This window comes from Meles meles, chromosome 10, assembly GCF_922984935.1.
Source record: "Meles meles chromosome 10, mMelMel3.1 paternal haplotype, whole genome shotgun sequence".
In the NCBI taxonomy this organism is placed as follows: domain Eukaryota; kingdom Metazoa; phylum Chordata; class Mammalia; order Carnivora; family Mustelidae; genus Meles; species Meles meles.
The window spans coordinates 79,450,514-79,467,336 of NC_060075.1; the positions used below are offsets into that span (position 1 = coordinate 79,450,514).

The following is a 16,823-nucleotide window of genomic DNA, read 5'->3' on the forward strand; positions in this document are numbered from 1 at the left end:
CCGACCGTATTTCTTCTCTGTTCATACACTTCTGGAGTTCTTGATTTCCAATGAAGTTGAATGAACTCCAGATTTCTGTTGACGTCTAAGGCTCTCCCTGTTTCCAGTCTTATTTTTATCCACTGTTCATTTTTCCCTCACTTGCCGTTTATTTTCTGCTTCCCTCCCTTCCTCTCTCTCATTCTTTTACCCAATCTGCTCTGTTAGTTCCTTTCAAAATAAAGTCCTTTCAAGTTCTGTGCCCTTGCTAAAACTTCCTGAAATTGCCACTCACTTTTTTGCTCATCTCATTCCTCTGAATTCTTCAAGGCAGTTACCGAATTTTACCCTTCCGTTGCTTTTTGCTCCCCAAGGCTCCCTGTTATGGTACGGGAATTGACAATCCTTTGTGTTTACTACAGCATTTTGTATTTTAATATCAATGTCAGTTGTCCTACAGATAGAATTATCTTTATTCATTGGTATAAATAAGTATATTCTCCATCCAAATTATACCCTTTTTGAATGGAGAGTGAGTTATTTTCCAAGCATTTCTGATTCTCCTTTAGCATATAGTACAGTGTCTTACACATAAAAGACATTGCAGAATATGTTTCTTCGTTTTTTTTTTTGATTTGGGAATTTTGTTAACTTTTTCTCTCTTGATTGTAAGACCAATGTATCATACTTATCACATAGAAGAAAAGACACCTAAAATTCAAGGGAATTTATTATATTACATAATAAAGAATAATATCCAGAATTTGGGTTGCTACAGAGATGGAATATCATCCGCTTAAAGACATTATCAAGGACCCAGTTATTTCTGTCTCTTCTGTCTGTCATTCCTTGTTGGTATTATCCTTAGGTTGGTAGCAAGATGACACTGACAATTTTAGGGGTCACATTCAGACAGGAAAATGTAAAGTGATTAAAGATCATCACTTATTATGTCTCTTTCTTAGGATCAAGAAGACCTTTCTTGAACCCTCACATCTCATTGGCCAGAAATATGTCAATTCCCATTTTTGAACTTAAAATAGGATGCTTACATCAATCAATTACCTTAAGAAGAAGAAATGTGCAGGAATCAATTGTATTGATCATTATACTTACAGAGAGGGAATAGAAAACAAGTTTTCTGGACAAAAGAATTATTTAGGGACTCACACTTGTCTCATTAACTTAGGCTACCTGAGGCAAACAGATGTTTCCTCAGCCAGGAAAAGTATATGTTGTCTATTTGGGGAGAATTATAAAGATTAGCTGGTTCTGCAAGGAACTTATCTGGCAGGATTTATTTTTCTTTTAGGAGATAGCCTTGGAAAGTATTCATTATGAGAAAACATCCTTGAGGTAATTTATTTTTCTACACCCTACATGGTGAAGGTCAAAAAATCAGCTGACCTTTACTTTTCTTACTTATGTAAGAGTTCATCTGCCACAATGAAAGTTCTCTGTTACTCTCTAATGTATGTAAGTTTTATGAACTCTGGTCTTCTGCAGATCTCTTCAGATTTTCTTACACTCTGTAATTTTCTTCCTTCAATATTGTAAGAATTGGGAGGGGTGAGGTTGTTGGGAGCGAGTAAGAATATAATTAACTGAAAGAATTAAAGACTACATAACTATTCTGTAGTATGAGTAGTTAGCATTATCCACTAAATAACGTACAGAGAACATATTTTTTAAATAAAATAACAAATACCACTTAAGCATCATTGACTATATATCTTAACAGAATTATACCCCCAATAATGTTCCTTTGATTTAGTTTTATCAGTCTTTTGGTTGAAACCAACTATATGGATTGTAGAAGTAAAACTTGGGAGGCTTTTTAAAAAATATTTATTTATTTATTTATTTATTTATTTATTTTAGAGACATAGAAAGAATGAGTAGGGGGGAACAGAGAGAGGAAGAGAGAAACTCAAGTAGACTCCTCACTAAGCACAAAGCCTGACACAGGGCTCAAACTCATGACCCTGAGATCAGACTTGAGCCGAAACCAAGAGTGGGACACTTAACAGACTGTGTCACCCAGGGACCCTGGGGATACTTTTTAGTGATCAAACTTCGTATATTTTTTTTCTTTTGTTCTACTTTAGTCAGTGTTTCTTTTGCATTTTTTCATTAAAAAATCATTTTTTAATGAAAATAAATGAAAAATGACATTCAAAAAAATTTGACATTCAAAAAAAATGAAATTCAAAAAAAAGACATTAAAAAAAATTGAATGTCTACTGTTTTTGACGTGCATGGGATTTGAACTAGTTCAAGATGGATGGGTAAAATTTGGATTGTTGTTAATGGGTTAATTAAAAATAGTTTGCATTTATATTTGGAACTTGCAGTCTATTGTTTCCTTATTTAGTTAAGATGGAGGAAAAACATGTTTGAGAAACTGAGTAAAGTTGTTTTCCCTGTATATATATTACCATGTGTATATTTCTCACAGTTCAAGGTCAAGAAACTAGATTTCCCTGGCCTAGTCCTTAACCTCTTATGCCATCTCCAGATTCAGAGAATGTACATGAAAAAATAATTTTAAAAGACCTCAAAAAAGATGGTCAGTAGTGGACATTTATATCCATTATCATTAATTTATAAGCGATGCTTCAGAAACCTGTTCATGTGCACATAATAATAATGAGCTTTTGACATTTGTACTACATGATTTAGGGGCCTACGGCTTCTAAACAAATGATTCTAAACTACGTGATATCTGGCACTTTGACCAGAAATGGACATTCTTTACCTCAACCAGGCTTAAGTGGTCCCAGTAATAATCCATATAAAATCCAGAGCCCTCTCTATGTAAACTCCAGGAATCATATATATAAGCTGAAAGTCTCTCCCTCTCTCCTCTTTCTGTCTCTCTCTCATTTTTTTAATGTAGTCATAAGTAACAGTAAAATGTGTGTGTGTGTGTGTGTGTATAATCTCCAGTAATCTTTTTTTTTTTTAAGATTTTATTTATTTATTTATTTGACAGACAGAGATCACAGTAGGCAGAGAGGCAGAGAGAGAGGAAGGAAGCAGGCTCCCCGCTGAGCAGAGAACCCGATGTGGGGCTCCATCCCAGGACCCTGGAATCATGACCTGAGCGGAAGGCAGAGGCTTTAACCCACTGAGCCACTCAGGCGCCCCAGTCCAGTAATCTTGTTATGTTAGTTACTTGGACTTCTGAGTTAATGAATTGTTGGGATCTTTCTATCTGAAAACGTTACTCACTTTGGAAGCATTTCAAACCATGCATGGGTGGAGTGAGCCTCTAAATCAAGATGTAAGCAAACGGGTCACAAAGGGGATGATTTATTAAACTAAGTATTGCTTTTGTATTCATATTATTCAAGGATTTATTCTTGGTTTCCTTTGCTTCTCTCTCTCTCTTTTTTTCTTTTTCAAGTGGGCAATAGAGGCAGACAGGTAGATCAATGAGAGATAAACTTACTCTGAGACTATAGTTATTGTTTATTTTTCCTACTAACCCAACGGTGACTGGTATGTCAACTCAATGAGTGTAATAATAAACAACTTTATTTTACCTCCCGCAATTCTTTCATCTATTCTGTGGAACTCTTCTCCGGACCTGTCTGGTAAGTCCAACAGGCTACCATGGTTTTCGGGTACTCTAAGGTAGTACAGGCAGTTGTTATCCAGCAATTAAAAGGCCTGGTCTGATGTAATAAAACTTTCAACCTCATGTAACATCAAACCTCTGATTCTTCTACCTGTTCCTGTCTGGACATGCCTTGTGAGGTGTTCAGAGATTTGTCTTTGTCCTGAAGCTTGTTAAACACAGTTTACGACCCCAAATCAGAAGAAGGGAAGAGGAGAGGGTTTTGGACTAGTGTCTACTCTACTGTCATTATCAAAGGGACCTTCTCAACTTTCTGGCCTTGTCAGATGTTTAAAGGTGACTTTTCTTTCAAAGGCATCTTGGTGAGTTTGGGGGGGAACTTCCTCTTTCTGGAGTTCTCTGGATAAGCATGACTACATTTCTTCTCTGACTGGTATATTCCCATTTTTTATCCTAGATGGATTGCACTTTGATGAGGTATTGACTTCAGAAGTTTTTTCACTCAACATTCTTGAACAGGATCTAAGGTGACCTCATGCTATCCCATTTTTGAGCGAGCATGGCTCCCATCTGTTCCCTGGAAAACCGTCATGTGTCTTTTCCTGGACACACTCTAGAAGTTCAGCCTGATATCAGTATAGCCACTGAGTATGGTCTCTGTCTTCCCTGCAGCTTGTCAGGCTCTCTCTCACCTTTAGACATTAATCTAGAATGTTACACCAACTGCATGTCCAACAGCAGGTGTTTCTTGAGGTCCTATCAAAACTCCTTTCCTGGCACCTACTCCTCACACTGGGGGTTGTAGGACATATTATAGACCTGCCTCAGCTGAAATATCCTTCTCTAGGGAAAGGAAAAAACTTTCTAATCTCTAGTTTCCAAGTATTTATAGCCAAACATGTGTGAAATTATCTATAGGATTCTTGGCTGCCTACATAAGAAATTTTTGCTTCTTGACCTAGCATCTCATTTTTGAATTTTTATTCAGCTAAAACTTCTCTTTTAACATTTTGCCTTACTACCAAAGCCATAAAATGAGCCCTCAAAAGGATGATGTTTTACCTCCAGATTTAATGGGCATCCTCATTATATATCATTCCTGAAGTATACAAACTAGAACCGTAGAGGCAACCAAAAGAAAAATGTTAATGTTCTTCTTAGTATTATTTGCCTTTTGACTGGTATAGCCTCAAACAAAACATATGCTGCTTTACATCTTTGTTTTGCATGTTTTTCCACAGATTTCTGTTGGAATCTGCTTCCATTTTTCAATGATCTTTGAAATTGATCTTTAAATGGTTTACTTTCATTTTGAGATAATACTTAATCATCTTTGCTCCTTTTTAACTAATTAAAAAATCATTTATCTTAATACTCGTTTGTGTCAAAATTAAATATTATATCTAAAATGTTCAGGGTTGTCTGGGTGGTGCAGTCCATCTGCCTTCAGCTCAAGTCATAATCCTAAGGTCCTGGGATCACCCACAGAGAACTCCCCCCTGCTCTCTGGGAGCCTGATTCTCCATGTCCTTCTACCCCCTTCTGCCCCCGCTCATGCTCTCAATCTCTACCTCATAAATAAATAAATACCTTTTTAAAAATATTAAAAAATGAAATAAAATGTTCAAAGAATTGCTGTGTTAAGTAACATCTTTTAATGAGCCCCACCAAAAGCCTAAAACTTATTAGTTAACCTTATAGCGTTCAAGGAAAAAGCAGTATAATACTTAAAATTTTTCTGTTTAAAGTAAGTTATGTTTTTTTTAAATTTATGTTTGTTTTTAATATAAAAATTCCTAATTATGTTTTAGGGAGAGGGAAGTTTTCCTATGGATTTTAAAATGAAAAATCACTATACAAAAGCAATATATACATTACCCAGTCTACCTAAGATAAACCCATATTTTTGTGGAATAAGTTGACAGAACTTCATTTTGCCTTGCTAAAATTTAGGTCCCCACATTTGCTTCAGAACTTGACTCTGCTGGTTGTTTAACCACAAAATAATCAGAATTATTTAAAAGAAAACATTGGATAAACATAAATATTAAACACTTAACCTAGAACTTGGATACATTAAGAAGATTGTTTGGTTTTTTTTTTTCTTTTTAACAGAATGTTAGTAAGGCAATTCCATGTTTATAAATGTGGCAGTTGTTTTTCTTCCACTTAACAATCATAATGCAATTTTTGTACTATTTTTCTCCTTATTTAACATCAACTGAATATGTGATTATAAAAATTAAGTTACTTGAAGTTCATCACTTTGCCCCTATTTTTAAGCACTTATATTAAGAAAATAAGCAAGCTAAATGAGTTTGTAATTTTAAATACAATAATTTTTTAGTGGAATGTTTAAACACCCTTCTCTGTATAGCATGCATGAAAAGCGCTTTGTTATTTCCCTTTCCTCAAGGAAGTCTAAAACAAGAGGGTTTTCATACATGATGATCCTGTACTTGCTTGCTCTATACTGAGTATAAGCAGAATGGCTTTTATAAGTCTGAATGACCTTCTGACTCTAGTTCTAACTCACATCATGGCTAAATAAGACATTCCCCTCTAATGCTTTACCCTATAAATTTATTATTTAGGGAGAAAGTCTCAGAATAAATAACTGTTCATTTAAAATCAAAGGGATTAATAAAAAGAGAATTGCCATCTTTTTTATTCTTAGTTAATATTTGAAATTAAGAAAATATAAACGTTGGAAACCATGTGGACATCCCAATAAATTAACTTTTGTGATACTGCACCCTGCTTAGTTTCATGGTGATTAATCTGTTCCCAGTGCCTGTGAAGCACATGCTGTCTAGTAACCACAGAGGTAAAACAATCACCTCGTTCATGGATGTGTTGGCTCCCAGCCTGGATGCCGATGGGCCGGTCCCATCTGGTCACTGTCACAGACTATCAGGATGTGGTCAGACTTCTGCCAGAACTCTGACAAGAACTACTTTCCTGTCTCTAATTTTAAGGGAAAATTTGCAGATCACTTTTCAATAATTATTGAGTGCTTACTACACATGTGATACTGTGCCAGGTACTAAAGAGAGTAGGAAGTAGAAGCAATGTTCCTTGTCACTCAAGATTGGTAGTCACTAAACTTCAGTGAGTCATTTATTTAAGTCGTACACTTAGGAAGGTAATGAGGACTGCGACCTGTATGTAGTACAGAATTATAAAATCTATCCACAAGCATAATTGCACTCCCATTCACATGTGACTGCAGCACAAATTCACAACTACCAATCCATTCATGGATTTCTTAAAACTGCTTTTAGGTACCGTGATACAATAACATTCCTCTCACTTCTTGCAATAAATGATTTTGAGCTCCTACCCTGTCTCTAGCACTCTTCCAGATGCTGGGCATCCAGTGGAAAATAAAACTGGTTAGGTCTTTGTTCTCATGGGGCCTCCAGTTTCTAAAGGGAGTGTTTGATAGAGACAAAAAAAGGAAACAAATAAGAAAATATCACCTAAGTGTTGTTAAAAACTGTGGTGATAATCCTGGGGCGGGGAAAACCTGGCTTTATTCATTCATTCATTCATTCATTCATTCAAAGTTTCTATTTCAATTCCAGGTAATTAACATAGAGTTTATTAGCTGCAGGCGTGTGATATACTAATTCAGCCCTTCCATGCACCACCCTGGGCTCATCACAACAAGTTTTGTTTCTTAAATTCCACATAGGAGTGTGATCATATGGTATTTGTCTTTGACTGACTGATTTCGCTTACCACAATACTCTCTAGCTCCATCCATGTCACTGCAAATGGCAAGATGGAAAACACTACTCCAGCTGTTCTTCAGAGAAGGCTTTTCTGGGGGAAGTGATATTAAAATGGCCTTTTATAAGAAAGCACCATCCAGAGGAGGTCAGATGTCTTCCAAATAGAACAGAGTCATTCTGAGGACAGTATTGAGATAATATGTGAAGCCACAGCATTAGCTGCTCGTGATCAGTGAAGTGGGGGCTCAAATTTAGTATTTTAGTTCCATTGCATTTCATTGATCTTTATGCCCAGGAAAGGGTCCCAAACTAAATTTACTTGCAAAAGGAAAGTGCCCGATGGATATGATAAACACCAGTGTATTCGCATTCAGAGACATTCGGTGGAAAAAGGCTAAATGTGAAATAGACTTTGAGCTGAGTCCTGAAAAAGAAAAGGGAGAGTCAAGTCTCTCTCAAGACTTCATGAAGGAAGCTACGTGGGCAGATCATACCCAAACTTAAGAGTAAATCTCCCCATCCATAACAATTCCGTGCCCCTTCTCCAACTCCAGCCAGTTTTAATCATGCAAGCTCTGCTTTTGGTTCTGTTGTCCTTATTTTTCAGGACTTCATTCTTTGAGCTCAGATCTCCTACCTCTCTCTGTTCCTGGAACCCAGAGCAGCCCTTGCTCTCTTGGTTGTTTCAAATCCTTTACCATATGGCATTTAGACCAACATTTTCCCAACTCTTTTTACAACCGTTCAAAACCATCTGCATTTTTAGGGCTCTGAATTTTTGTCTGTAATTAGGTTTTATGAATAAGTTGTAACTTTCCCTTCTGTGTATTCCATTCAATTTTGGCATCTCTGAATTAGGCCAAGGGCCATTTGACTGACCTTACACTGGCTAACTCGAGTCAATTAAATTGCTTCTCCAAAGCTGTAACAAAGAGCAGATATAATTAGAATTTCCTTAAGATGTTTTATAGGCCTTATCATTATTTGAATGTTTCTGTAACTTGCCTAAGATTAAATAATTAAAAATAAAGTGCCTGACATTTTCACCTTACTGGGTGATAACTGTTAATATGTTTTATAAATTATGAATGAAACAATAATTGTTAGAGACATTGCAGGATTTGCTTGTGAGTTTTTCTAACCTGTTTGTATTCAAACAGAAGTAAAATTTCTTCAAAGAACAACAAAAAACAAAAAAAACATTTTGGATTTTGGATAGAGATAAGCAAATAAAATCAGTATAAGATAATCAGATCATAGGTTGTATTTTTAAATGCATGCCACTCCCATTATATTTTCATAAGGAAATTGATATTAAATCTCTTTTAAAAATTTGTTTAAAATGTAACTTTGTCAGTAGGGCCTGTCTCGTAAAATGTAACTTTATAACCCCTGAGCATATGTAAAGTGACACTGAGGACAATTTTCATTTCATTAAAATGATCTCTTATTATACTGGTAATCTACATTCTATAACTCTGAAAGAAAAAATATATATATATATATACATGTATGTATTTTTATTCTTAGTCTTTTAAAAAAAAAAAAACAATTTGGGGGCGCCTGGGTGGCTCAGTGTGTTAAAGCCTCTGCTTTCGGCTCAGGTCATGGTCCCAGGGTCCTGGGATCGAGCCCCGCATCGGGCTCTCTGCTCCGCGGGGAGCCTGCTTCCCCCCTCTCTCTCCGCCTGCCTCTCTGCCTACTTGTGATCTCTGTCAAATAAAATAAAATCTTAAAAAAAAAAAAATTGGAGGGCACTTAGGGGGAACTCAGTCAGTTAAGCATCTAACTTTGGCTCAGGTCATGATCTCAGCGTCCTGGGATCAAACCCCACAACAGGTTCCCTGGTGAACAGTGAGTCTGCTTGCCCCTCTGCCTCTGCCCCAGCTTATGTTCTCTCTCTCTCAATCTCTCTCGCTATCTCTCAAATGAATAAATAAAATCTTTACAAAAATTTAAAACAAAAAATAATAATATGGATTGAGTTTATGTGTCATCTTTGCGCAGGTACCATGCTAATCTTCTGTGTATCATTCTCTTTAGTAAATGTGCTGCCACAGTGAGCACTACATATATATTTTTAGACGTTAATATTTGATCCTTCTAAGTGAAATTTACACAAATTAATCCTTTGGAAATGTTCTATTTCAATTGTGAAATGTTATGAAAACAACATAAATATAATAGCACAGTTAAATCAGCAAATTATAGAATATGGAGACGGACTTCTTAGATATACTTGCTTTGAAACATGAACCAATAAATTGTCACTTCCAAGTGCAGAAATTTTCTAAATTTATTTACTTGTTTCCCGGAGTAGTTTTCTGTTACTAATTGACCTATAAGATTAGCACTCAAATTAAAATTAATTTGCAACCCCTAATTATTTAGTAGTGGTTCAATTAGTAGTTACACCCTGAATAATTATGTTGAGAGAAATTCTTGTTTATCTGGATCCACAGAAAAGATATGTTTGATTTCTGACATCTGTTCTCCATGTGGGTGGAGAGAGCAGTGGTAAGCTTTGTATGTATTTGAGATCCTTTGTATCTAAGCACCAAGGTTCCAAAGACTACTGTCCGCCAAAATGATAGCCTTACAAGCTGTCTCTGGCACATCATACAATGTTAATTAAGAACTAGTGTTCCCTCAAAATGAAACCAGAGAGGGAGACAAACCATAAGGGACTCTTGATCTCAGGAAACAAACTGAGGGTTGCTGGAAGGGAGAGGATGGCTGGGTGATGGACACTGGGGAGGGTATGTGCTATGGTGAGTGCTGTGAATTGTGTAAGCCTGATGATTCACAGACCTGTACCCCTGAAGCAAATATACATTATATGTTAATAAAAAAAAAAAACTAGTGTTCCATGGCAATATTTCAGGACAATTATTATGGCAATTACGCAAGTAGCATCTCTGCCTCTGGTATGTCTCTTTTTGATAAATGAAAGAAAAATATCCTCGGGTAACTTTCTAAGGGAGTAGTACAGCTGCATCAACTTTAGGGGTATGTGTTTTGTTTGTCCTGCTCATGCAGCTTTTAATATAGCATGACATTACATGTACCATGCTCTGAAGCACAAGGAAATGTACATGTCATTTTACTGCCAATAAATTCAGAAGTCATGAGAATATTAAAAATCACTGCTTCAAAACTGTTCACAGTACCTAATGATCAAGAGGGATTTTTATGGATTTTGTGGACACTACATTTTTACTGAAATAATCAGGGCTACTGAAGATGATAATACTCAGTACTGAAATAATCTGTGGATCTCAGGTCCTTATTGGGCTTTGGTGTAAACCAAGCTGAAACTTAGGAGTATTCATGAATTCTGTTGTTCTGTACTCAATCAGAGTTAATGTCTCTCTGGATGTATCTCTGTGTGCATCTCTCTCTCTTCTCCCTCTCTATCCTCCTACAAACACATGCACACGTATGTGTACACATGCACACGCTCACATACCATGCACATATATACACGCTCGTATGCATACACACAATTTGACTAGAAGAATATGAAAGTGGTGAAGGACTTTTATTATATATAGAGAGAGATATAGTGATATGTATGTCACATATATGCCATTTCAAACATTTTTGAAAAACAAAAATATTACTTGAACATATTTCTGCCAAACCCATGTAAGTATGTGGGGTTTTTGTTGTTTTTACTTATTGTTTTGCGTGATTATATTTTTAAATTGAATTAAGTGAAATCTTGCTTCTTTAAATTCTTTACCAACAAAGAATTAAAAGGAATATTTTTTAAAAGACCCTTTATTCTAATGACTAAGTGGTGAGTAAAAGAAAATCCTGCTATAAATCATAATTAAATTGATAGCTTTTAAATATTGGCACAACTACAATGATTCTTTTTACCTCCTTTTAAGTAAATGTTTCAAGTCTGGAAGACAATCAGATCTCTCCTAGGTTGTTGTTATTAAGGTAATTCTATTTGCAATTCCTGAATTCTTGACAGCATTGTGTCAAAATAAGCCAGTGTCTGATCTTAATGAATCTTTATTTTTAAGACTTACATGATCTTAAGAAGTAAAATTATCTTTGTGATACTATCTTGAATTACTGTACAATAATAATGATTAAAGGATATTTTCTATTTTTAACAGGGTCTAGACATTATGGGATTGAAGGTAAATGATGAAAAGTAGGATTACATTTTGGGAAAAAAATCCTTTATAAACAGAGATTAGAAGATTTATTAAAATTGGTTTCTGGCGCTCAACAAATTCTCAGTGCTTAGGTATCTTTGTAAAACATTTACCCACTAATCAAAAACCTGATTCTCTGATGCTTGTAATTTTAGGTTTTTTTGCTTCATTAACTAGGATGACACATTTCAATTTACAATTATGTGACTTAACAGTCAATTCAACTTACAATTATATGACTTAAAATTAATACCTGAAAATGTACAACAAAACCATTAAAACATCTTTTAGAGATTTGTATTTCTTTGCAAAGAGAAGAAAGGAATCTGCAACTCCTATTTTTAGCGTTAAGTCTTTAAGAAAAAATTAAAGTCGAAACTATTAAGAGCAAGTAATTGGAAACAATGGCTCAAAAGTCGGGCTTTGTATGTTGGTCAGCCACTCAGGTCCTATGGTGCCCCCTGAGCCCAGTGACTCCATCCTCTGAGCTCTCTGCTCACTTTGTATCTCCTGGAGAAATGCACTTACCTTTCTGTTTACAGAACTATCTTCCTGACTCAGTGCCACACCTTGCCAGGCATACAGACGGCCCTTTGTAATTATGTGTGTGTTGAAGGAATAATTAGTGAACAATACCTACTTTGTGCTAACTTTGAAACTTTCATTCAGATTTCAAAGAAAAGATAAGGGTTGCTTCTACATTTCATCACTCTTTAAATAACTCCCTCCTTTCTGAAGCCCCTACAAATATATACAAAATCAATATTAGAAACATTTATCTCATGATTTGCTTTAACTCAGCACCCAGTAAGCTGATTCAAGGTTAAAAAAAAAAAAGAACCCTGTGATAATCTTCCTCCTCTTTAAATCTTATTTACTTAATATAGAAGAATTCTGTATTTTCCTTTTCTTTTTTTATAGAATTTATACCAATATGATATTTAGATGAGAACAAATATCTATAATTATTTGTTCTAAATTTATTTCTGAAATGTGATCGAAATTTATCATTTTAAAAAACGGAAAAGAGTAGCATCTGACATATTTTAAGGACTCAAAGAGGTTTTAATCTAGACTAGAGACCAAGTAAAACGAACTAATAGTTAAAAGCATTGGCAGATCATGGCTATGTATTCTGCATACCCTTTGTTTTCAGTCCAATGAAATCATTATAATATTCAAGAATCACTATAATATTGCAAAGTCACTATAATATTCAAGAATCAGCAAATACCAAGTTACAGTTTTGCAAGATGAAAGAATTCTGGAGATTGGTTGCACGAAGTGAATATACTTGATGATCCTGAACTATAAAAATAGTTAAGATGGAAAATTTGTTACGTCCATTTTACCACAATTAAAAATAATAATAAAAATGAATCATCAAGAAAAAAAAATAACTTGAGACTGGCTTCAGTGTTTTTGCTACTAATGGTTAAAAATGAGCAAATATACAAACAATTAAAAAGCAACTGGAAGAAACTTTCAACTTTCCCACCAACCACTGTGTTCTATGCTTCCTCTGCATTCATTCATTTATTTAGGACCTCATGATTCTGGGAAGATGATTGACTATTGTCCATCAGCCTATGCATGGCCCATTTTGATTAATTTATTCTCTAATCTGCATTATTCAGCTGTTTTCAATTATGCATTAAATTCCTGAAATACCATCTCAACAAAAGCTATGATCTGATAAATAGCTGTTCCTTACCACCATTTAAGCCTTCTTTTTTCCAGTCTGGAGCAACCATTGCTCTGAATCCCGTATTCATCACTCTCTCGTTCTTCTTTTTACTTACTTATTCCATCTACCCACATACCTTAAAAGTGTCTATTTTATTTTAGGGTTTTTTTTTTTAACATTATTCTGAGGGGATCATTCTGTTTGTAATTTGGGGGACTGTACTTTTTTACCTGACAATGAATTGCTAAGATCCATCCATACTAATTTTTATTGCTATGGTCTAAGTTTTATTTTATGACTTGCTGATTTTCAAAATTGTGTGAACACATAATTACCATGATTTAAACCATTTTTGAATAAATAGCATCTTCAGATCCTTTTTATGAACCGCATCAAGGTTAGCTCATCACTTGAGTGTACTTGCTGGTTCTAACCATTCTGCCTGTATTTTGCAAGAGATGCCTATGTGTATACCTTTGGACCATAATTTGCAGCCTGTTAAAATGTGGTCTAAATGAAAAATCTTGCTTCTTTTAAAAATCTTAGTAATTTTATTGAATTCGCCTATTAAGAGAGTTTGAGTGGTGTTCTCTATTCTTCTTTATTCAGAGACATAAAACCCTAAAGTTTTACTATGAAGATAATACCATATAAATACTTGTGACTTCTAAGTCATTTGTGAATTCCAGGTTTAACAAGTCTCTTTCGGTGCATTCCCTCAGGATATTTTCCTGTTTCCTCAGCTGTTAAGACATTTTCTGCTAACATTGGTGAGAAACATAATGAAAGTTTGTCGGGAACTCTTGGAACATATAAGCAACTCAGAGTTAGTTCTTCTTGTTTCTTCTTGCCTGTAGCTTAGCAGAATGTTTCTTTCTTTAAGCTAATGGAGTAAAGTAACTATTTGAGCCTGATTTTGCAAAACCTTCTTGACAGAATTGCTAAAGTTTGTTAAAAAAAAAAAAAGGAAGAAAGAAAACGTGTGTGATAAATTCAAGATGGTTAAAACGTGATCAAAAGCCACCAAACAAGGGATTTGCTGCTCTCCTTAATCATTCCCCAAATCATCCTTAATCATTTCCCCAAATAATAATTACTGTGTGGTGACTGAGACCCCCTAGTTCAGACAGACTTTGGGTCATATTTTGGCTTTGCTGGTGACTACGTCTGTGGCATGTTACTTAATGGCCGTATGAATGAGTTTTCTGATGCGAAAATGAGGAGAGTAATTCCAGCCATCGAAGAGGTCATTATGAAATTTAAATAAGATAATACATATAAAAATGTTTAAGTGACAGATGTGCCTGAGCTCCATACATGTTACGTTTGCCAGCAGACCCACACTGATCTTTGACTTGGTGTGATAATAATGCTTGTAACAAGTGTTGTTTCATACACTTCCCTGTACACATATATAATGCCCCACTACTCCGTGTAAGTACAGAAAAACAGCGTAAATAGAATCTCTTAAGTAAATGCTATGCTGAAATTCTGTTGGCATCATGTTAAGATGTTATGGCCTTCTCGGCATAATCTACCTATATTAAATTAGAAGATTGAAATATACAAATGGGGGCGCCTGGGTGGCTCAGTGGGTTAAAGCCTCTGCCTTCAGCTCAGGTCATGATCCCAGGGTCCTGGGATCGAGCCCCGCATCAGGCTCTCTGCTCTGCGGGAAGCCTGTTTCCTCTCTCTCTCTGCCTGCCTCTCTGCCTACTTGTGATCGCTGTCTGTCAAATAAATAAATAAAATCTTTAAAAAAAAAAAAAAAGAAATATACAAATGGTTCGTTCTGTAGTTTTTCCTAGAAATTTTTTTAGGGTGGCTTTGGAAAATAACTGAATCTCAAGATTTTTACATCATATCTAACAACATGCTTTTAGCTTTATATCCACTCTTCAATTTAACACACTCATTTCCCTGATTAGAATTGTAGGGTGTTTTAGATATTGAGATTCTGACACACTTTGAAATGTTTTCCAGATTTATTGGCCTGCTGCAAAAGAACGAATGGAATTATGTAAATTAGCTGGGAAAGATGCCAATGTAAGTATGAGACTTTAAAAATATCTTTGTTAAACTGGTACTGATATGATAATAAATATTTATATTGGTTTTTATTGAGTTAATGGCATTGGTATATTATTTTTAAGACTGCATTAACATTCTGTGTAAAGATTAAGAAGATATAAAATATTTCTATCTTGGCAAATGGAATGCCATTATTCTTAGAAATTTAGAAATACTAGACTTTCTAAAGTGTTAATTCTGGATATTATTTTTTTCTTCACACAAATCTCAGAAATGCACTTAAAATATTAAAAAAAAACATCAGAAAATATACTCGTAGGATTGTATATTTTCATTTATATGCCTATATTTTGCAAATGCATACAAAATCATGAGTATATTAGCATCACAAACATTCAATTGATATTTAAGTTAATTTGGATCAAAATTAAACTTATCACATCCAGAAGAAAAATTTCAAGAGCCGACATTATAGAGATACTAAGAAGGATTATAACATTCTGGAAAAGAACTAGAAATAATTCACTGTAAATTTCGCTTAAGCGTAATATATGAAATAACTTATAAAGGATAAATACTGAGGTTCTAATAGAAACTTCTGGTTCAAGCTGCCTTAAGGAAACCTATAGATACAGGAGAACTACTTAATTGCTTCGGAGGCATCCTCTCTGAATTGCTTTCGCATTGTCCAAGTTGTCCTGCATTCTCCCCCACATTGTGTTGTCTGTTTTATCTCCAGCAATGACGGAAGAGTGCTGTGGCTTTCTGCCTCTTCTCCTCATTGGAGTGTTCTGATTCAGGCCAGATGCTCTGTGTTCTGCCCTGACTTCTTGCCCTGTGGTGATAGGAAGAATTGCTCGCTCTCTCTCTTTCTCTCTTTTTTTCCTTCTTGGCAAAATAAATAACTTCCTGAATGTAACTGAAGATGAAAAGAGGTTCTAAACTTTTCAGAAACACGGATATCTTGAGACTTCTTGTGCAACAGCCTCTAATGTTGCTGTAAACACAGTAACCCAGGGGTATTAAGCTGAGCCATGCCTTTATATTTAATAACAACAAAGAGTGTGTGTTAGAGGAAAGCATAATTGGATACAAAAATTCTCACTTTATCAATGGGACAAAAATAAAACAACATGACACATGATGCCTAATATAATTGAGGGGAAGTTCAGAAGAGTAAGAATTTGAGACAGCTGGTTTGCTCATCCGTTTATTCATGTATTTATTTATTCAACAAACATTTATTAAGAACCTAAATATGTACATAAATATGTGTATGAAAGGATACAGTTTCTACTGTCATGGAGCTTTTAATACATAGTAACGACACTGCAACACAAAATCATCAAAACAAAACAAAAGAAAGAAACTTATGATTATGCCCTATTTTGTTTTCTTTCAGTATTAAATGTTATCTTTTCAGGCACATTTATGTTAACAGAAATATATCAGAGGCTATTAGCATCAAAGGAAACAGGAAATAGTTTTTGCATTTACTTTACTTGAAATGAAAAAGATCAAGCTATTCTATAACACAGTCTTCTTCCTGTCATATCTCTAATCTCTTCACCCTGTTTAAAATCTTAACTGAGCAGGTGCTCAGGTCTGCAAATCCTCAGTCCTTTTTTTGT

At 35.0% G+C, this 16,823-nt stretch overlaps 1 protein-coding gene and 1 non-coding gene across 3 annotated transcripts in view; one reads left to right on the forward strand and one right to left on the reverse strand.

The window, feature by feature from the left end:
* SEMA3D (semaphorin 3D) overlaps positions 1 to 16,823 on the forward strand; it is a 203,074-nt gene that overhangs the window by 99,950 nt on the left and 86,301 nt on the right. For both annotated transcript variants that reach the window (XM_046021298.1, XM_046021299.1), the window contains exon 4: positions 15,145 to 15,207. In XM_046021298.1, the coding sequence (XP_045877254.1) occupies positions 15,145 to 15,207 (63 nt within the window). The remainder of the gene's footprint in view (positions 1 to 15,144; positions 15,208 to 16,823) is intronic.
* On the reverse strand, positions 9,262 to 9,366 carry LOC123952380. Its single transcript, XR_006820631.1, has one exon. It is a non-coding gene; the product is annotated as a U6 spliceosomal RNA (small nuclear RNA).